General features: G+C 43.3%; 3 protein-coding genes across 3 annotated transcripts in view; all 3 read left to right on the top strand.

Moving 5' to 3' along the window:
- Positions 1 to 2,733, top strand: part of PSMD14 (proteasome 26S subunit, non-ATPase 14) — a 64,560-nt gene extending 61,827 nt beyond the window's left edge. Inside the window, exon 12 of the mRNA XM_032803552.2 lies at positions 2,312 to 2,733. Within this exon, the coding sequence (XP_032659443.1) occupies positions 2,312 to 2,410 (99 nt within the window). The 3' untranslated portion in view covers positions 2,411 to 2,733. The remainder of the gene's footprint in view (positions 1 to 2,311) is intronic.
- Positions 2,734 to 7,544: 4,811 nt separating this feature from the next.
- TBR1 (T-box brain transcription factor 1) lies at positions 7,545 to 16,624 on the top strand. Its single transcript, XM_032803573.2, has 6 exons — positions 7,545 to 8,419; positions 8,851 to 9,005; positions 9,319 to 9,440; positions 9,910 to 10,068; positions 11,149 to 11,210; positions 14,220 to 16,624. Exons 1-6 carry the CDS (start codon positions 7,728 to 7,730, stop codon positions 15,067 to 15,069), a joined length of 2,040 nt encoding a protein of 679 aa, XP_032659464.1. The 5' UTR covers positions 7,545 to 7,727; the 3' UTR covers positions 15,070 to 16,624.
- Positions 16,625 to 19,820: 3,196 nt separating this feature from the next.
- SLC4A10 (solute carrier family 4 member 10) overlaps positions 19,821 to 22,452 on the top strand; it is a 334,643-nt gene continuing 332,011 nt past the window's right edge. The window contains exon 1 of the mRNA XM_075070163.1: positions 19,821 to 19,867. The gene's annotated coding sequence lies outside the window, so the exon portion shown is untranslated. The remainder of the gene's footprint in view (positions 19,868 to 22,452) is intronic.

Raw genomic sequence — 22,452 nt, 5'->3', positions numbered from 1 at the left:
TCAATAGGACTCGGAGAGCAATAGGAACAATGGATAAAACCTCCAAACTATTTTCCCTTAAAGGAGAGGCAGAATTTATTTGTATGGCAGGCTGTAGAAGAACATGAACTGTATTTCAGAGGATTATGGAATATTTTTGTGTCAACTTCCAACAAACTGATGTTATAATTTATCTGTAATTTTCTTCCACTCATATACTTTTGTTGCATTCAGATCTGTAGCAGGAAACAATCAAAAATTAATATTTAGGAAGAACCATTGTTTTCAAAGATCTAGAACAGTTGTAAATATCTCTTCTTGTGAGCCTGAGCCCATGCGTAATCTACAATCTGAACAATTCCTTAAAAGCAGGTGCAGAATTTTTTTAAGTTAATACAGAGTAAAAAAGTCAGTTTTTTTCCTCACATATCAAACTTTTTTTCTAAAAGAAACTGTCAAAGGTGTCTTGTAAAATCATTGAGTGAAATAGTTTTCTCTTCAGTTTTTTTCCCCTCTGTCATTATACACCAAGTTCTATAGACAAAGCTGCTGATGTGAATATTTGTTCTCTATTTGGAAAGGTCATTAGTTTGAATGGAGAAATCATAAAGAATTACAGGACTTTGTAAATGGATTATAAAAAAGTGCAGCTTAGACTTGTGACAGCTGTGGCAATCAGAACTACTTTGTATGTGGAATAGGCTCAGTAAATATTTTAAATAGATCCTTTACTGTGTACACGTTTTCTTTTTTTAATTTGTCTTTACTGTTGTAATATCTGTATAATGGGTTCTGTACAACCAAATGACATAAAAGATTAAAGAAATATGCTACTTTATGGTAGACTATGAGGATAATGTAGTTAGTCCCCAATCCTGCAAAGTTTTATGTATGTGCTTAACTTTGCTACTGAGAGTAAACTTGTGTGAATACATGACATGGATCCATTTTATGTAGGTAATTTAATAATACTTAGCACTTATATGGTACTTAATATTTTCAAAGCACTGTACAGACTTAGGCTCCAATTCTGCGGAGACGTGAGAATATGCTTAACTTTATACACTAAGTCAGTGACTCTCAAACTTTTTTACTAGTGACCCTTTTCACATAGCAAGCCTGAGTGTGACCCCCCCCCACCTCCCTTATGAATTAAAACACTTTTTTTATATGTTTAACATCATTATAAATGCTGGATGCAAAGCAGGGTTTGGAGTGGAGTGATCCTGACCCCCAGTTTGAGAACCCCTACACTAAGTAGTTCCCTTGAAGCCTGGGAACTCAGCAAGAGGTAAACATTGTGTAATATTCTTGAAGCCATTGAGACTACTCTCAAGCGTAAAATTAAGCATATGGACAAATCTTTGCAGCATTGGGGACCCAAGATTGTATACAGCTTTGAAAATACAGAGCACCATGTTTGTATTGCTAAGGTGAAATCCTGGCCTTGTTGAAGTCTGTGAGGAAATACCTCCACAAAAATGGTTTCAGAAATGGATATTTGAGTGATAGAAATGTCTATTTAAATAATAGGCTAAAATAGCTTCAAAAGAAGTTGTTGTACTCTATCTTAACTTTTACAGACTTCCCTGAGGTTTTTCTTTTTAATACGGGGAACGAGGATAACCACAAAAGTAAATTGTAAGGTCTGTCTTAACCTTACAAAAACAAGAACGTTAGAGCCATGACTCAAATTGCATACCTAGCATATTCTGTTTAGCTATAGCTGAGTTTACAGAATAATACCCAAAGGTATGGGGGTGGGGGGACATGACGGCAGTGCCCCACCCATTTCTACCAGGGTTTATATGCCCTGCCCCGAACCCTGCTGCATGCCGCCAGAACACACACATGCGCTCTCTCTCCTCCCCTACCATGTATAGGTTTTGCAGTTTATTCTAAAATAGTGTTTGTCTACAGTATAGTTTTTATTGACCTAGTTTCTAAAGTCTGAGTCAATTAAGATACTGTGAGTGAAATCCTGGCCCCATTGAAATCAAGGAGTTTTGTCATTGAGTTCATTAGAGCTGGGATTTCACCCCATGTGTGGAATTGCTTAAAAACATTTGCTGTCACTGTATCCATCCAGAATCTGAAGAGACCAATTTTCTTATTAACCTACATATAACATCTTTGAATGATATGAAGAGCTACAGAGTCTTAGAAATTTAGAATCAAAGTTACATGCAGTATCTTGAAGGAAGGAAACCTTGAGGGATTTAATAGGCTGTCAGTGTCCATTAATTTGCTTTGTTCTCAAATAGTTGAAATCTGTCATCTCTGAAGTGTTCATTTTTTAGTAATTCCTCTAATAGCCTACTTTATTTTTCAGGATCCCAAACGTCATTTAGAAGAACATGTGGATGTGCTGATGACCTCGAATATTGTCCAGTGTTTAGCAGCAATGTTGGATACAGTTGTATTTAAATAATGAATTTACTGTTACTGTGGTGCTTTCTGTGTATATTCTTCTGTTGTTTCTAACACTCGGAAACCAGAGACTGTGGAAAGTATATTTAGTTAAATAGAAGACATCTGGCATCATTTGCCATCTAAGAGCAGCACTATAACACCTTTCAGTCTCTGTTGTGCAATTACTTCTGTTTCTTTGTCAGGGTCTTTGCAGATTCCAAAGCAGTTCAAGAACACAGAGTGGGCAAATTGTATTAAGTTTTCATTTAATATTTGGGGGAAAATCAGTAGTACATATATATTTTGATTGTTGCTACATAATAAAAATACATTTACACTCTATCTGGTTTGTTTAAGGTTTTTTGTCAATATATGGAATGGACAACATTGTAGAAAACTCATGCAGATCTGGTTTCCTTTGCATTTTTAGTGCATATTAAGTGAAACATCGATGAACTAGCAAAACTTCACAAATGAAATATGACTGCCGTTAATCACTGAGGCATTCTAGAAAAACATACTTTTTTTCATAAATAGTGATGAGTAAAAAAACATTATTGCCATACAGGTTTGTTTTTATAATGCAACACAACTCCATCCAATGCAAATGCCTATGAAAATGACATATGTTGATACACTGATGCTCAGCATATCTCCAATCACCCTAACTCAAGCAAGTTCTTTCCTGGATAGCTGATAGCAATTGACCTGAGAATAAATTTTTGAAGGGGTTGCATAGCCCATGTGAAGTTGGGAGGGTATCTGGGGAATGAGGGTATGTCTTACAATGGAGATGAGCATAGATGAAGGGGAATAGACATGATGAGGAGGAAGCATGTCTGCTGTAGCCTGTGCTTGTACCATAGCATCCTGCTCTGTAACCGGCTTCTTGAGTATAATGCAGCTTGACTGTACAATTTTCCTTTTACAACTCCCCAAAAGCCAATTTCTAGTTCTTTACTTTGCCCTGCATTTTAGGAGCTCCACTGGAAAGGGACTGTGTGGCTGTTTGGAGGAGGTGGTGCATGCGATGACATAAGGTCCAGAAGGGACCAAAGTACTATCTTGGAAAGGGCAGGGGAAGGTTTCTAGGCAGTTACCGTCTGGGTTTCTTAAGACCCAGCGGAGCACAGCTTCATTAGGGGCTGAGCTGGATGGATAGTTTGATGCCTTCTGCAACACCCACAACCTAACACCCACAAACGCTTCCTCTAAGACAGTTCGTCTGCACCTGCCAGCGCATATATTCCGATTATCCTAGTTTAGGAACTACGCAGGTTAAGAATTTTTTTTTAAAAATATATTAACATTTCTGCATGATTACCAGTTTGCAACAAAATTAAGTGCAGTAAGTTGCCATGTAAAATGTACCTTGCTGCATAAATTAAATTTTAATGTGCTAAATAGTACAACCATTCCCCCAGTTTTACCCCATCTCCAGATCTTCCAGCCAAACCATCAATTTCACACTGGAGCGGATGGTGCTAGTGAAACAAGCACCAGACACTACAGCTGCTTGGCATGAAATACTGCTTCTCACAGAATTATATCTGTATTTTGCTGAAAATGAGGATGCATGGCATGCACTAAACCAACGAAATATGGGTAATGCAGTAGTGTGCATGACTCGCATTCATGAAAAACTTCATTAGAAGCATTTCCTTAAAGAGATGATGTATGGTAGTTTCCCTCTAAAACACGTTTTTTATTAAAATAATCCTAAACTAGTGCACAATAGGCTACCTCAGATGCCTCTGCCCACAATCTTATACTCAAGTTATGGAACCAAAAATTGAAACGCATTACTGAATGCTATATTTGCATCTGTCTACCAAGTAATGTAGCTATTGGCTCCCGTTCTGTAACATTAAAGAGTCTTGATACACAGGGACCATCATTGTATATACATTGTCACTAACTACTTCCCTCTTCTCTCCCCACCCCCACCCCCTAGTTTCCTAAAGTTTTATGGTTTGCATATTAATATAGGGTTTAGTTCAGATTTTGGAAAGTTTGGAGAAATATCAACTTGTTTTTCAAATTGATAAAAAATCAGTTTAATAAAAAGCACTTTTTAAAATAGTATTGAATTTTTAAAAAATTATTTAGAATAGTTGTTTTCTGGATCCCATCTGTTTAGAAGAGTCCTTTTGGTGGGCCTGATGGCAACAGACTTAAATTTGCACAGTCCCATTTTTTTTCCCCTTGTCTTTTTCTGCCTAAGCTTGCCTGGTGGCCCTAATTTCAGCTTTGTTTCTGATGTTACTGCTAAATACACTCCTGTGGAGCCTGGGGAAAGAGCTGGCAGTGAGCTTCACCAACAGAGCAAGGCCTGGAAAACAGCAATCACGTGTCCTATGTTATAATGCTAGTATGAGACAAAATGCGTGATGGTGATGATAAACAAAACTATTAAATGCACAGAGAAAACCAACTTTTTGTAACTTCTCCATTCTAATAAATTAAGGGTTAATCGTAACAATGTGTACTTCCAAATAAAAATACGATTTTCAAGTCTGTCCTTTTAAAGGGAATTATAAGAATAATAGTTAAATTCATAGAGTCCAAAGCCAGAAGGGACCACTGCAATCATCTGCTCTGAACTCCTCCACAGGTATAGAACTTTCATCAAATAATTCGTAGAGCATATTTCAGAAAAACATCCAGTCTTGATTTAAAGTTTCACTTGGTACTTTATAAAGTAAAAACAGATTTGCTACTTCAAATACTTTTATAAATTGGAATTAAAGGTCCTGAGAAAGAAATATGAGACCAACTTGCTTTTCTGGTTAAATGTACCACTTCCTTGTGGTCCAGGTGCAAAAACTATTCCCCAACACTTTGTCTAATGTAACAAAGGTGAAGAGGATGCCATGTTGCTTTAATATTTGAAGCAGAAATGTTTAAACAACGATTCCAAGAAGGCCCTGTTGGTTCCAGTCTTCATCTAAGTTTAATTCCAGTTTCAGATGGATGAGAGCAATGCTCCATGATGCAAACCTGCAATCTAGTCTGAAATACTACTCCATGGAAAACTGCACTCAGAATCCTGGTGTCAGCTGACAAACCAAGTGCTCACTACATCAGCAGTTTGAGCTCCCACTAGCAATGTTAAGCTTAGTGGACTGGTTACCTTGAGCTAGAAGTTGTGCATGGGGACAGGAGTCAGATTAGGTGTAACACAGTTGTTCCTGGAGGTGAGGTTACAAGGTACTAGCCACCAGCCCAAAAGAGACATGAAAACATGTGTTAATGGGGGAGGATTCTGCTATGAGCAACCTACAGGCACAGCCACAGCTTGTCACCTCACAAACTTTCCCCTGCAGGTGAAAGTGAGGCCTCTGAACCCCCAGAAGCAGCAACAGCCAGAAGGCAGAGGGAGCATATATGGTTACTGGCTCAGTGTGCCTATCCAGAAGACCAAGGCTTGCTGGCCTGGGGCAAAAAGGGATCTCTTTGCCCCTCTTTGTCCCTCTCCTAAGGTGACCAGATGTCCCAACAGTATTGGGACCACCCTGATATTAGAGACTTTGTGTTATATATGCAACTATACCCCCTACCTCCAAAAAAAGTGTCCTGGTATTTCACGCTTGCTATCTGGTCATCCTGCCTGTTCTCCCTGGGGGAAGAAGCTTGTTCCTGGATCTTAGAGAGTGGCTGGTCTTGTCCTTGCTCAGCTGTGAGGGGCTTTGGATCCAGACAGAACAGAGCCTGTTCTGTTCTGTTCTGAGGGGCGTGGTGGGGGAGAACCAAAGCCCCTCGCCCAAGCATTGCTGCTAGGCCTGCGGCAGGCAGCCCCTGAGCTGCAAACATTTGGGCTTGCTGGGCTGATGCCGTCCAACAACCTCCCTCATTCCCTCCTTGCCTCTGCTTGTGAGCCCCCACAGCGCCGGCTGGCAGGAGAGACCCGCTCTGCCACCAGAGGATTGAAGCGGCTTTAAGCTCGCCTGCCTCAAGCGGGGAGCGCCCAGAGGTAGGAGCAACGAGCTCGGGATAATGGGGGAAGCCTCCGCCTCCCTGATGCCCGGGAAGACAGGAGAGGATGCCCCGCACACACTGCTCCACCTGGATTATCCAGGGAACCTTCAGCACTCCCTGCCTAGCAGGGCCTGTTACACTGTGAAAATCGCGCCTGTCAACGTGGGTGTCTAGCTCTTCCCTAGTTTAATGAAATAATTATTTGGGATCCTCCTCCCCACGCCCTAAATCTTTTCTCTGACAGGAGCTCTAGCAACACGTTAATTTATTTCTATGAATCGAGCTAACTGCTTCTGACAAATCTATTACAAAAGATATCTCCCTCCTAGCACTCACTGCCTGTGTGATTCAATCACTGAAAGAAAACACACGTCAAGTGGAAGGGAAGCTGGAGCTAGATGGAGAGATGGATGCCTTGTGCCATGCTATTCTGATAATCTCCCGCATAACAGCACACAGATCAAATATTTATTTACTGGAGAAACAGTAAACATGACTGCAAATACATTAGGGCACTTCAGCTGTACAGCTTATAATTATTTCAAAACTCAAAAGAGATGATACATTGTTCCTGTGTACCTATGCTGCCTGAACTGAGTTTTATGGGTGCTTTATTTTTCCAATGCAGCATTTACCTTTGGGGGAGGGAGTTACACTGGAGGATGGGGGAGTATGTCTTATAAAGGATTGCGTCCCGTTATTGTGCATTTCATATTAGCTGGGAAGCTAAATTCTTGAACTTCTAGGGTGAGAGGGCCTCCAGTTTGTGGTTTGTATGTTTTGCATGTTGAAATCGTTACACTCAGAGTGAATGCTGACACCTGGGCTCATTCTGAACCCAAAAGTCTCCAGCATCTTATCTCTTTCCTTCTTCACAAAAAGGGTGAAAAAAATTAGGAAATCGCAGGTCTTCGATTTTTTTTTCCATCCGTAGTCACAAAGCTCGAAAGGTCACACGGTAATGAGCATTCATAGCAAACACAGTGTCCCCCCCTTCCCTTCTATCCCACAATAAAATCATCTCCTTCAATTTGCCACGATCGTCGCGACCAGGAGCCAGGTGATTATCCTAATTAATGTCTATCTAATTAAATTACTGTCAGCGGTTAACCAATGGCAGGAGCCGTTTCATCCGCTCCACAAGCAGCAAGATCAAAAGTGAGTCTTTCCTTATTGCTGCATAGTGTCAATTGGCCAATCTCTTCTCCCAGGGAAAAAAAAAAGTAAATCAAACGTTGGGGAAGCATTTGGTGGGAGAAGTGCTTTCTGCCTCGTGAGGGTCCCAGGATGTCTAGTTTATGTTAAGAGGAGCCCTTTAGAACCCGAGACTAAAGGGTTATTACATTGGTGCTAGAGCTATGCAGCTGGAGCATTGTCTTTCTCCCTCTATCATGCTCTCCAAGAAATTTCTCAGTGTGAGCAGCAGTTACCCACATGCAGGCGGATCTGAGCTTGTCTTGCATGATCATCCCATTATCTCGACCACTGACAACCTGGAGAGAAGTTCACCTCTGAAAAAAATTACCAGGGGGATGACGAATCAGTCAGATACAGACAATTTTCCTGACTCCAAGGACACACCAGGGGACGTCCAGAGAAATAAACTCTCTCCCGTCTTGGACGGGGTCTCGGAGCTTCGTCACAGTTTCGATGGATCTGCTGCAGATCGCTATCTGCTCTCTCAGTCCAGCCAACCCCCGTCCGCTGCTGCTGCTCCTAGTACCATGTTCCCTTACCCCAGCCAGCATGGACCCGCTCACCCAGCCTTTTCCATCGCCAGTCCAAGCCGCTACATGGCTCACCATCCTGTGATCACCAATGGAGCTTACAACAGCCTCCTGTCCAACTCTTCTCCACAAGGTTACCCAACGGCAGGCTACCCTTATCCCCAGCAGTATGGCCATTCCTACCAAGGGGCGCCTTTCTACCAGTTCTCCTCCACCCAGCCTGGGCTGGTGCCCGGCAAAGCTCAGGTCTACCTGTGCAACAGGCCACTCTGGCTGAAATTTCACCGGCACCAGACAGAGATGATCATCACCAAACAAGGGAGGTAAGAGGCACTTGCTGCTGCTGCTGCTGCTGCATGGAGCGATTGGACATTAGGTGGTGGGGTTGGGACTCCAAACTCTTCCTTACGGAGGCTTTTGAGGGGGGCGAGCTGCGCTTAATATTGGGGGTGACTGACAATGCAACTCTCAAAGTCCAACGTGAAAATGGGGGGCTGAACGGGGTAGGTGACAGGGGGCGCCTGGGTGGCAGCTGCTAGGGGGGCTCGTGAAGTGCTTGTACAGGTGTCTAGCGATAGGGTGCAGGTCCCTACCTGGCCAGCAGTCCCTCCAGAGAGGACCCCTAATGCGGCTCCCTCCTCCCTTTGTCCTCATCCCCTTTTCGTACAGCCCTTTTAAGTTTTCCCCCCTGTTATTTGTGGTTCTCGACTTATCACTAAACTGCTTGTTTTGTGTGTGTGTTTTCTATTAACAGGCGCATGTTCCCTTTCCTGAGTTTTAATATTTCTGGTCTCGATCCCACGGCTCATTACAATATTTTTGTGGATGTAATTCTGGCCGATCCCAACCACTGGAGATTTCAAGGAGGCAAATGGGTTCCTTGCGGCAAGGCGGACACCAATGTACAAGGCAAGTTCTTCCAATTAACACTTTCCCCGACACATATTTAGGTGAGAATGGTTAATTAAAGCCTTTGTGGACTGGCTCAGGCGACTTCTTAAACGAGAATGGGCCAATGATGCTTTAAAAAAAATAAAAAGAGGGAGGGGGGAGTGAAGGGTGTTCAGAAAATGCTATTTTAATCCTCAGTTAAAACGAAGGAAGCCTAGCCGGTAAAGCGCTGCTAAGTTTAACACGATTCACAGGAGCCGTGTGTGTGCTGCTACAGTTGCAGGAAGGGGTGTGTGTGTAAGAATCGTGGTGTGTTTATTTGTTTCCTTAGGAAACCGAGTGTACATGCACCCCGATTCCCCCAACACAGGAGCCCACTGGATGCGTCAGGAAATCTCTTTTGGGAAATTAAAACTTACAAACAATAAAGGAGCATCAAACAACAACGGGCAGGTCAGTGAAACGCACACACGCTTTTCTTTGTTGCTTCTAATAAAATCCTGACAATTTAGATCAGATCCCTGTTTTCTTAGGTAAACCATACTGCTAGGGTAAAACGTGCGAGTTTCTATTCCTAACGCCTTTGGATTGTACAGGACTTCCGAGAAAGAAAAAAAAATGCTGCACAACCTAGCAACAAAACCCAGACCTTGATCAGAGTTGGATTATGCTGGGGGGGATCCATTCTGAAGTGGAGTGAATCTGTAGCTGTCCTGCTGAAAAGGAGTGATGACTAGGTGGTGTCTTAGGGGTGCATTTCGCCTTCTTTGTTGAGTGTAATCCTCTGACAGCTCGGCTCTGCTTTTTATTCAGGAGCTTTAATAAGAAAAAATACCAGTAAATATCCGTCTTTTTCTCCCTCTCCTCGCTCCAATTTAGCGTTTCTGCCCCTTTGTCCCCCTCCCTTTTCTCTGCCTGACAGATGGTGGTCTTGCAGTCCTTGCACAAGTACCAGCCCCGTTTGCATGTGGTGGAGGTGAACGAAGACGGGACGGAGGATACTAACCAGCCGGGCAGAGTGCAGACTTTCACCTTCCCGGAGACTCAGTTCATAGCCGTCACCGCCTATCAGAACACTGATGTAAAAAGCTTGGCGCTGTATTTCCCTCGCGGCCATCCTCACCCTCAACCGGCCAGCAGCGCTTTAGAGCTTCCGAGGCCGGCTCGTGGGGGCTCCGCGTAGGTGCCCGGGAAGAGGGAAGCAGATACACGCCGTGCAGAGTGCTGGCGCGCGCGTGTCTGCGGCAAAGGGGTGATTGAATCCAGCCGGCACCTTTGTATTCCCCCGGCAGGATCCGTGCGGGCTGGACCTAGATGTATAATATATTTGGAGTTGCAATTCTGTACCTTCTGCTGAAACCGTCAAGAATTGTGAGCCCCAAATCCGCAACACGAGCAAATGTGTGGATCAGATTTCTGTATCTTTGCATTTGCCCTAGTTAGTCTCAGGAGCACACGCAACTCCGGCATGGGGTCTACAGAGTGAATATTTCATAGGGGAGCAATAACCATCAGTTTCCACAGTGAACATCTTCTCAGGAGGCCAAGCGGAAACCCGGTTGGCATTTATTATATTAAAACTAGAGTATAATATTTGTCAATGCCTGTTACGTTCCCATTGAAAAGCACACATTAAATCTGAGGTGATTTTTAAGCAAGACTGCAAAGAGCCACTGATGCTGCTGACTGTGTTGGGGGTGATGGTACATTTTAATCAGAATAAAATCCTGTTAACGTATAGACATTTTTTGCTCTCACTTTAAATGGCATGCATTAAAAGTCGGTGTATTCTGTTTTCGATTAATAACCAAGCACAGATACAATAATCTCTTAAAATGTTATGTAAAAACCCTTGAAATATTAATTTCTTATCCTAAATTTAAACTAATTGTGAATAATTACTTTTCAGAATAGACTGTCAAAATTATTTCACATTTTGATCAGTAATTGTAAGACCCATCAATTTTCCTCTAATTAAAACCTTTATAAATACGCTAAGCTTAATTTTTATGTTTTGAAGAGCGGCAATTTGAGCAACTAATGAAAAAAAGATCAAACAGCCCTGCTTTAAAAATGTGCCTCCTGTGTGTTGCCCATTGTCATGGTTTCATTATGTATAAGTACGAGAAAATACTCATTGATCCTCTATTTTCCTTCCCAGATTACACAATTGAAAATAGATCACAACCCTTTTGCAAAAGGCTTTCGAGACAATTATGACACGTAAGTAAATTGTATTTTTATTATCCATCTTATCTGGTGCGCCCACATAGGCCGGTAGAGACTCTATTTGGTTTAGTATTGGGGGTTGGATTAAAAATCTCTCTAATTATTTGAACATTGAAATATTAAGTATTAAGCTTAAAAAAAAAAGTTCTCCCAGAGAAGAGAAAGTGAATGCAGGCTCCTGAACTTGGGACTGGATTTCGGGTGACTGAATAGAAATGAAATTCAGTTGTCTCCCTTGTTTTTCATGGAAAACTCTTGGTTTTCGCATTAATTTGTACGCCTGTGTTAGTAAGAGGCAAATCTTCTGTGCCGAAGAGCTAGCTGGAAGAGGCTGGCTAGCCCATTCAATACAACCTTGCGCAGTTTGGGGACAGATGCTCTTCTCACCCCCTCTGCCTGCATCTGAGGCTGCGTGTGACTTTGGCAGTTGTGATGTTCTTTCTGGCATATGACTTTGTACCCATTTTCAAGTTCCCGTTTATTCAAGCTGTGTATGTAGGCTATGAATTTAGGACCTCTTGAATGAGAGTTAAACTACTGAGTATAAATGATTCTTTAAATCATCCTGGACACTAGACAGAGAGTTTTAAAGGAAATGTCTTCTGTTCCTCGCTCTGGTTTTCATTTGAGCGTTTTTGCTATTCCTATCTATCTATCTATCGGGAAATGTCTTCGTGGAAGGCAAATATACACAGAGATCATTATGCTTTTATCTAAGACCATGGCCATACATTGCTGGTCTAACCTCTGACCGATGGGATGTTTGCGATACGGACTTCAAACCTGACTTTAGAAGTTTGCCCCATGCTCCTTTTCCCGCATTCAGTGGAGCAGCCCAAAATCTTAGCGCCACGATGTACACTGCTCAATGGCCCCTGTAAGGAAGGTTTGTAATAGGTAGAATAGCTAACAGTACCCAAGCCAAGGTGCTATTTCTGAGTACTTCTGCTTCCCTTACCCCCCAACACAGTGGAGATAGAGCAAAAACAAAAATGAGACTAATGATATCCCACACCCATCTCCCATTGCTGTGACTATAAAGCAATAGAATCAACAAACTGCTCTAGCACTGGAGTCTAGAAGGGGGAATCAGCTAGAGAATAAGTGAGAAAAGCTCCTAACCCAATGCTGCCGGGAGACCTGATGGGAGGTGGGGAACTCAAACATCATGGGAAAGCGCACGGGTTTTTGCTCTCCTAATTTTTGCCTGAGCTCTTATTCAATGGGAACAGAGTGGGCTGACCACCTGCCAGGATCGGGCTCTGTGTTTAAGGGGAACATTTTTCTTTTTTCCTTCTGAGTAAGAGAAGCCTATATGTGTTTTAAGGAAATGGAAAAGGCCAGCCAGATAAAGCCTTCTCCGGATCCCATTGAAGTCAGTAGGAGATTTGCCACGAAGTAAGGCCCACGTTGAATAAAGCACTGAAGTATGTTCTTAATTTTAAGCAGTTGGGTAAATCTATCCATATTTAGCAAATCAGTTAAACCCCATTGATAATGGGATTTAAGCACACACTTAAAGCTAGGCACGTGCTTAAATGCTTTCTAAATCAGGGCCTAAAACTGGGATCAAGCTCCTAGTGTGACCACTCTGCTTAAATTTAAAGTATCTGACTGTTAAATCTTACACACATTTATTCTTGTTTGGAAAATATAATTGTCGCTGGTTCACTTCCCTTCCCCAAAATGAAATGGAATGTGCAACAAGTGACCAGAGGAAAAACACAGGGGGTCTGGAGATTTTGGTAAGACCCGCAAAGGAGAAGTAGCCTGAGTATTTGAGCATACAAAATAGGTCATTGGTGCTGTGCAGAGACTGCGTGGTTTTCGTAACTTAAATAAGACTTTTCTAAATATAGGGTAGATTATCGATGAAAAAAACCTTCTGGACTTCTCCAACCACAGAATGTCTCTGCTTTCTCTTCTTTTACATTATAAAGACATGCATGTCGCTTTAAAAAGAGCTTAAATGCTGTCTAGCACATCGTATTTGTTTAAGGGCCAACTGTGTTCTGGATAAGTAATTTCAGGAGGCGTGGAGGGTTAATTAAAGCACTGTTTTAGCCTGAATGAAACGTACACACTAACTATTCATCCATTAACGGTTTTATAAACACAAATTGCAGTCAAAGATTGAAGGATTATATATAGGCTATATTGGAAAAAAATGAGCGCATCTGCTTTTAAAATTCCTTCAGTAGGTGTTTGAAGATTAGTTAAATTTAAATTCAATAAAATCTGGATAGTTGGTTTGTGACTCTGAACAGTAAGTGTCAAACCGCAGAGATAATTTTCAGTCTGCCATTCACTCTGTTTGCTACAAACGGACCAGGTTACCTGTTGCACATATTGTGGGATTGGTCAGTTTTCCACAATACAAGATTTCCCAAAGTACCAATGAAAGATGGTAGGACGTTAGCTGACTTGTGGATTTTAAATAATTACAAACAAGAAACTTCAGCCTTTAAATTACGCCCTTACTAAATCTATACAGAGAAAACTCGTTTTCAGTTTGTACTTGCCTATTAAAAAAAAAAGTAAAACGTTAGATACACTTTGCGGATGGTGTGTGTAAAATAATCTGATTTTTTAAAAATCTTTCTGGCCTCAAATAGCCTCCGCAGTATTAAATATAAAGATGAACCAGAACTGTAGGGATATCTGCCTGGTACGTTTCAGGTTGTCACGTCAACTGGTTTCTTTAAATCACTGAATGGTCCCGCTTCTGCACCTGTGCTAAATTATTGTGTTTCTGGGTAATGCATTTTCGGGGTATTTCTATGAAGTCCGAACGGCACTTTCTCCACTCCGGTCACTGCTTGCCGAGCAGTTCTGAAACTGGGTTCTCTTGCTAGGGAGGGCACTGGGTGAAATCCTGGCCCCACTGAAGTCAATGACAAAACTCCCTTTGGCTCCAGCGGACCCAGAGATATCCATGCAGGGTGCCTGCCTGGGCCCTGCTCTGGCTCAGGACACCCAGAACTCTGCCCTTCTCTTTGGCAGGATCTACACGGGCTGCGACATGGACCGGCTCACGCCTTCCCCCAATGACTCTCCCCGCTCGCAGATCGTGCCCGGGGCCCGCTACGCCATGGCGGGCTCCTTCCTGCAGGACCAGTTCGTGAGTAACTACGCCAAGTCCCGCTTCCACCCCGGCGCTGGCGCTGGCGCTGGCCCGGGACCAGGCAGCGACCGCAGCGTGCCCCACACCAACGGGCTGCTCTCTCCACAGCAAGCCGAGGACCCCGGGGCCCCGTCTCCGCAGCGCTGGTTTGTCACCCCAGCCAACAACCGCTTAGATTTCGCCGCCTCCGCTTACGACACGGCCACTGACTTTGCTGGCAATGCCGCCACCCTGCTGTCCTATGCAGCAGCCGGGGTCAAGGCGCTGCCCCTGCAGGCGGCTGGTTGCACTGGGCGGCCGCTGGGCTACTACACTGACCCTTCGGGATGGGGGGCGCGCAGCCCCCCGCAGTACTGCAGCAAATCCAGCTCCATGCTCTCCTGCTGGCCCAACAGTGCAGCCGCTGCCCGGATGGCCACCAGCAACCCTTACCTAGGGGAGGAGGCGGATAGCCTGGTCACCGAGAGATCCCCCTTGCCTGGCGCCGAGGACTCCAAGCCCAAAGACTTGTCTGACTCCAGCTGGATCGAGACCCCCTCGTCCATTAAATCCATCGATTCCACCGATTCTGGGATTTACGAGCAGGCCAAAAGGAGGCGGATCTCGCCCTCTGACACCCCGGTGTCGGAGAGCTCCTCTCCCCTCAAGAGCGAAGTGCTGACCCAAAGGGACTGTGAAAAGAACTGCGCCAAGGACATCGGCTACTATGGCTTCTACTCCCACAGCTAGACTCTGCCCCGTCCCCGTGCTTCGCTCTGTAGTCGGTCTCACACCGCCACGATCTCAAGTGAACACAACAGTCCTTTTGCACAACAACGTCTCAGCAGTTAGAGCACTGATCCCAATTTGAGCTGTATCTTTTTATTTCCCCCGTGAAAGAGTTTTAGCTGTAATCCTCGCTCCCTGTTTCCCTTTCTGAAGTGTAAAGAAACCCTACAACCCCTTTAGGAGAGCTTGACAGTCTTTGGCACCCGGTGCTGGCGCTGATATAGGAAAGCAGCAAATCTGCCGTTGAATCTCCTTCTAATTCTCCTAACCCCATTGATGAGCAGGATGATTGACTCTCAGAACCATACAGCGCTTCCTTCCTTTTCCATGGATGGATAGTTGGGGATGTTAGTAATTTTAGTGGAACAAAGCCTGTGAAACGCCTGTACATAGCGTTTAATTTATTGTAACGAATGCCTATACTTTCTGTTCCCATTGTGAAGTCCCAAAACTTCGCAATGGGAAGATCATGTTTAACTTTCTCGATTTCTCTCTTCCCAACCCCCAAAGTTCACTCTCTGTTCTAAATACCTCTGGAAACACAAAATGTCCCATAGAAATAGCACTGAATAATGGGTTTCACACTTCCTTGCAATCCCTCGCATGGAATAAATTACTCTGTGCCCTGGGCTGACACAGCGAAGGAGTATCTGTGCTTGCCCCTCAAAAGAACAGAAATCTATCTAGTGGGGAAGTCGATTAAGTAGCGGGACGCCTTCAAACAGCGAAGTAACTGCATCTGTAATTTTTTTTTTTCTTAAAGAGGAGTAGCTCGACAGCAACATTATTTTGCCCTATTTGTTCCTCCCACCCCTCCAAGTGCCAAGTCCATTACTGGCCTGTGCAGGTGCCAAATATGCTGACAAACAGTTCTCACATTTCTTTGCAGTTTCTCCCCCTTTATTTATATTTCTGTAAATCGTTGTAATGAATAACCTACAAACGATATAGACGACTGAATTGTTGGTAATCATAGTGTAGTCCAGTGAAGATGAGTTGTGAGTTGTATATTTTACTGCATTTAGTTTTGGAATTGACTTTTTCATAAAGTAGATAACTGAATTCAACTTTCTGGGGGATACAGTAAGTACTGCGAGTAAGAGTGATCTATCATCCTCTACGTCTCATTACGTTTGAGAAGGAGCATTAATAACCCCCAAGCTCTCCCCCGTGGAAGTAGAATAGTAAGTCTTTGAATTCTGAGTAGTAAATCTATACAATTAAAGCTTTTTTATAAGGAAAAAAAATCAAGTGAAATATGCATCAGGCAAAATAGTCAGCCAAGATTCCAGCCGACGGGGAAAATTTTCCTAATAGAAATTCAGGGTCATAAACGTGTGTATATTTTTGGCTCCTCTGTAAATCTAATGTTGTGATTTTTATATTTGTTCTGTTATGTGTGTGGAACTGAATGATTTATACAAGTGCAAGCTCCATTGAGGTGTTTTGTTTTTGCCCGTTTGTATTGTCTGTGTATAACAAGTAAAATAAACCTGGCAAAACGATAACGTGGTGTTTGAAAGCAGTTTACGTTTTACAAAGATGCAGTTGAAATGCTCTATATCGACTAGGGGGAACAAATCCCCTGGATACTAGTGGCAGCTCACTTTATAAGCTTTTCATGGGTTTCGAGTGCTAGATTAAAAACATGCGGTGATTCCATTGTTTTCCTGTCCTACAGTGTTGTGTTGTTCCAGGTTTGCATTTCTGCTTTCCCGGGAGGAGCGGGGGTGGGATGGGGGGCAGAGGAGAAGCGGGAGTGGAATGCTTTCTCCTTTCCGATCGCCTGACCAATGTATTGACTTGAGGTCTGCACTAGGAAAAGGGAGAGAGGGTTGAAGTCTCCACGGAGTTGAGAGGTTTATACCTAAACAATTCTCTACATGTAAAAAGCATTTTGCGAAACGCAGCCTTGTCTTACGTTTGTGTGCGGAGTAGGGGCTGAGCGCTTATGGGACAGAATCTGTGGCTATAGCAATGGTTTGACATAGTGTCCCCTGAGGTGAGGTTATTGGAAATGCGAGCCCAGGAGGTGCCGCTCGCTTTAAAGGCTGAGTTCGTTAGCATTGGCTGGAGGTTTGGAGCAGGACGCCAGATGCATTTCTGAGCCTGCATTGTGTGCTGGGTTAGGCTTCCCTTCACTCTCTTCGCCCATTTTCTAGTAGCGATGGGAGTTGGGGACTAAGTAGCTTTGTATCCTCTGGTGTTTTTATGAGGAGTGTGGGCTGTGTGAGCTCCGCGCCGGGGTGGTTCCCTCCGTGGAGATCGGAGGGGCTGCACCCTGAAGAGAAAACGTAAACATAACTCTCCTCCCTTTCATCTCAGCGACAACGAGCATCTTTCTAGCCCTGGGACGGTGCCGAAAATCCTTTCCTGCTTGTTGCAGGTAGCTGCATCTCATTGCTCAGTGCTGCAGGTGTGCAAAGCCGGCTGAAAACGTGCTTTCTTTAGTCACCGTTAATAGCGACACGTTTCTGTCCCAGTGGCTTAAATGTTGAGGAAGGGTTAAAAGAAAAGTTTAAGGAAATGCAGAGAAAAATCGAAAGTAATATATAGAGACCCAGCCACAGCATCACCCACAGGCTGTTGACTGTACCACTAGTCGCCGCTAGGCAGCTCTGTGCTGAGCATTATTTTGTCTACCACAAATGACAGTATTTTTTCCTGTTTTTATATTAAGAAAAAGGGACTTTAAACAACACTAATGGTTCCAAATGGCAGGTTATTGTGGGCCGTGTGTGCAGCCTGTGCTCCAAATGCCATCTTTCGGTGAGCTCCGTGTGTTCTAGGGGGTTCTCGGTGGCATCAGCTCCAGCTCCAGCCCCTTTCCACCCGAAGGCGGCACTTTGACTGCATAGAAACACGACCTGGTTGCCACACAACTTCTCGGGGAACGGGGCGGCTGTGCGAGCTCTGGGTCCACTGTCCTCTCTGCTCAGTGGCAGAGGGGGAAGGAGCCCCGAGGAAAGCGGAGACAAGACGTGCTCTGCAGCCCAGGTGCTGCTTGTTAGACTCCAGGAGTGTCTTGTAACCCTCGTGGAGGGGCGGCGTTAGGCGGGACTGTGCAGGTGCAGGGAGGCCGCGTTCTCTGCCGCATGAACGGAATGAGCGCGAGGAACCTCCGCACCTATTTGCCTTTCGTTAGCCCGCGAACTTCCACCGCCCTGCACTGGGAGCGTGTTACAAAGCGGCGGTTCAGAAGTGGGGAGCCGCATTGCCAATGAGTGTGGGAGAGCTGGAGGGGTAGGCAGCGGCTGCGTATCTGCACCACGTCCCAGCACCTGCTCCCTGGAGGAGCTGCGCACAGCTCCGTATCCGCTCCTGCACCGGGGGGCAGAAGTAGTCTGGGAAGAGAGTAGAGGCGGGAAACCGGGGTGAGGATGCCTCGCGTTACTGTCTGGCTTTTGCAGTTGAAGTGTTGCCATCCGACAGACAGATCTGAGGCAATGGAGTGGTTTCATTTCTTTTAATCTCTCACTGACTTTGACTGTGAGGTAAATGTTCAGGGACGCGTTAGTTACCTATACCCCCCGCCCCTTTCAGTCTCCACTCGAATATCAAATCTAGCAGCTCTTCTAACTGTAACCCTAAATGCAGCCATTGACCTCCACCTGGGAAGAGTTCAGAGTCTTGAGCACTGTATAAAAAGCAGATCTATTAAAGCCATAGCCGGTGGAGAACAGCCTATGCTTTTCTAAAGATTAGTCCAGCCTCTTGGATTCAAGGCAAGTGCGGCACAAACTGAGAAACAGAATTGCAACCCAATGGCTGAACACTAGCATAGGTGTTCAATAGGTTGTTTTGATAGATTTTGCCTTAAACCTCCAATCTCAGTCTTATTTCAAATAGTGAGGATGCGATTAAAAATTGCAGCAATCTAGAGGACTCTCCTGAGGAGCAGACAGCTGCATAAACAAGTCCCCTACCCGCCCCCAAGACGCTCACCGTGTAATGCTAAATTCAGAGAGGCATGAGTCTCCCAGCCATGCTGTCTGCGTTCGATGGGTAGGGTTGCTAAAGCAGGTGCACGCAGCCGGGCATGCTTGGAAGCGTCTGATTCATATGCACACAAATTTGCTCACGAAATTAGGTGTTTCTTGTGCTCGTCGTCAGTAAGGTGCCTACCGGGGCACTTGCCTGCGCCAATACCAGATTTTCGGTGATGACACAGACCTTCATTTGAAAATCTGCCTAGAATTTACAACGGGTAAACCACCAAACCATTTCGCAAGAATGCTGTAAGTGACTATGTTACTATAAGGAAGGGTGGAATTTCATGCCCCCTTCTCCCCCCCCGCCCCGACACAGCAACAACACAGCTATATTTTAACAGTACTGTCGGAAATAATTCCAGGTATTGCCCATCAGCCAAACCAGTTATTATATTCGGTTAATTTTTAACGTAATTGTCGCACTAAACAAAAGCGAATTAAAGATCACAGTAAACCCTCGATCTCCTTTTTGCTTAACCAGAAATATAAACTGCAGCTTCTGCCTAAAAAATATACAGTAATTTTGTACACAGCACCAGCTCGCTTATCGGAATGATTTGAGGGACATAAACATGTTCGGATAATCTAGCGGGATACTGAGTAAATGAATAATGTCTGGGGATTGATCTACATCTTGGGGTAGAGAGTTTGCATAAACAGGCTTTACTGTACATAACTGGTTAATAGTGTAATTCCACAATTATTTCTACAGGAGATTTGAGATCAAAAGTTCCACAGAAGTAGAAAAGGCTTACTACGTTCCGTAGGTAGGTAAACCAATCTTTTAAATAATATTACAGATGTGTGAGTGTGTATATCAAGCGTAGGCTAATTGACATTAAATATTTGTATTCACCTAAAAATAGCAAGCATACAGTTTTTGCCCTAGTGTGTGTTTATGATGATGTACTTGCTGCGTTTTTTCAGTTTATCTGAAGCAAAACCCCTTGCCTGAATTTCTTAGACCAGCAATTAATTGCATGAATTTGATATTAAATTTTATTTGTGTTAATATTCCAGGCAAAAGGGGTTTTATTTTAATGCTCCTGTATAAAAATAATAAATGCAGTTGCTCTCCTTTCGCTTTATCAAAATAACAGTGTAAAATTTCCTCAGAAATAGATAATACAGAAGAAGTAGAATGAAATATAGAAGACCATGTACAAATTCTTTTATTGGTAATATTTCCTGCATTCACTTATATTTCACATTAATACCGCATCAAATACAAGACAATGATTTCCTCTGTAGCAGATTCTGCAAAATTATGCTATGCATACTTGATGACATATTGTACATTTTAAACAGGGCTTTTAATTACTGGTTGAAATTTTTGCTTATGTTGTTTTTTGAATGCTAGAGGAGAGAGAGGCTTATGGATAATGTGAGTAATAGAATAGTGATACCGATGGGAGGATTTTGACTGATGGCATGAGTAAGCAGACTGGTGAGGAGGTTGATCAGAGGTAAAAGATGTCTTTGGCAACTTTTTAAGTTTCTCTGGCCATTTCGGTCCAGTGAATCATGCAAGAGTTATGTTCATAACCAAATTCATGCATCTTCATTGTTTGCTGCAGTAGACCTGATCCTTGTCATAAACCCACTCTTACCTTCTTTAGTCACCTCTTGATGTGTTATGTCTAAAGTAGACTGAAAGGTCCTTAGAAGACACAAATCTTGTATTACTTGTCCAAAAAGAACAGTGCAAACTCATGGAGCTAGAAGAACAACAGATTGGGATAATAGGCGTAACGTGGGACATGTTCCTCTTAATTTTCTGTGACTAGATTTCATTCTCCCCACCCTCACGGGGAGCTTTGGTGACCAGTGATGTCCTCCCCCCTCCTCAAACTGGCAGACCTGAGTTTGAATAAGTCTGATGATGAGAGACTTAACTTGCATAACCTTCATTATAGCGTCGCGCAACAGAGAGGCTAAAATTATGGTTAAGAAAAGCCTTTCATTCTCCCTTCGAACTGTCAGGTGCTTTTACATTCCCCTCCAAATTACAAGCTTTAATTTCTTTTGTTTGTTACTGGCCCAAAGGTGGTTATTTTTGGCAAGTTTTCTCAAATTATGTTTGACTGTTTTTGAATGATCAGGGTACGGGAAAAAATCAGAGTGCAGGTGCATGGAGAAAAGGAGAAGAGATTTCGCATGGAGATTTTTTTTTGTGCTCAGTTGAGACAAACTTTCATTTTAAAAGATGAAACTCGTTATAAATGTGGTCTCCAAAGTGGAATGTGTGTCTTGCTAAGGGTATAAAAAATGGCTAAGGAATAAAGCAGCTGTAAACAGATGGAAAATAGGAGACTGCATGTATTCAGTACCCCATTCTGTTAAGCTATTTAAATATATACGTATATCTAGACAGCCACACATTAAAATAAATGTACTCGGATTAATTTCAATTATCACAATGTGTATTTATTTGAATATATGATAACATATGAGAATACATTAACGTAACACTGGTTATATCACTGTAGGATCAGCTGAATCTTTCTTAACCTGCTGAAATAGGTTGACTGTCTAGAGCTTTGTTATTGTGTATAGGTAATATTTTCCATTCACACAGTTAAAACATCCGTATATATAATATGGATTATATTTATAATAAAGCAGAGTACTATCATTGGAATAGCAGTCTGAATTTTTTTCACCTTAGTGTAAAATCTTAACTATAATATCACATTAACATGCAATTATTTCTTAATATTGAAATAAGAAATAATCAGTGATTATTTTTAAGCATAATTACAGTCTCCGTCGGCAGAGCTAATACAGGGGTGGCCTTTAGGTGTATGTGTAGAAACTTTTCAACATATGCCACTGACAAAAGGAGGATTACAATATAAATTTTCACCCAGGGCTGGAAAGTGAGCTTGACCTACACTCACATGGCAGCTGTGGCTCCTAACCTGCAGGACATGGTGCATGGGATTGCATGGTGCTGTGATCCTGTGTGCTAAACCATATGCCATTCATTCAAATTTGGCATGCTCAACTCTCCATATGACAAAGGGGGTGGCAGGGCCAAACCTGAATGGTGCTGTAACCCTGGGCACCATGTCACAACACCCAAGAGGGGAGCCAGGTCTAGCCCCTGGGCACATGAGTGCTGGGTGGACTTGCTCTGAAATCCGCATCCAATGATCCATTTCCCTCTGGTTGCAAAACTTGGCTCCATCACTGGGCAGTCACATGCCTAAGTATTGTCAGGATCAGGGCGTATTTCAGTAATACTATGATTCATGTATATTTAATGAACTGACCAATTAGGTATGCACTTTTATTGGCTTTTATTGTTTTGGTTTAGTGGAAACACAGCATTGTTGAGCTACTGCAGTGT

The sequence above is a fragment of the Chelonoidis abingdonii genome, chromosome 10, assembly GCF_003597395.2.
Source record: "Chelonoidis abingdonii isolate Lonesome George chromosome 10, CheloAbing_2.0, whole genome shotgun sequence".
NCBI lineage: Eukaryota > Metazoa > Chordata > Testudines > Testudinidae > Chelonoidis > Chelonoidis abingdonii.
The sequence above is the reverse complement of the archived record's forward strand: the minus strand, read 5'-3'. Positions and strand labels throughout refer to the sequence as shown.

Coding starts and splice junctions, on each gene's coding strand:
- TBR1 (XM_032803573.2), top strand. CDS start 7,728: ATGCAGCTGGAGCATTGTCTTTCTCCCTCTATCATGCTCTCCAAGAAA. Junction 10,069..11,148: donor CCGCCTATCAGAACACTGAT/GTAAAAAGCTTG, acceptor TTTCCTTCCCAG/ATTACACAATTGAAAATAGA. Junction 11,211..14,219: donor TTTCGAGACAATTATGACAC/GTAAGTAAATTG, acceptor TCTCTTTGGCAG/GATCTACACGGGCTGCGACA.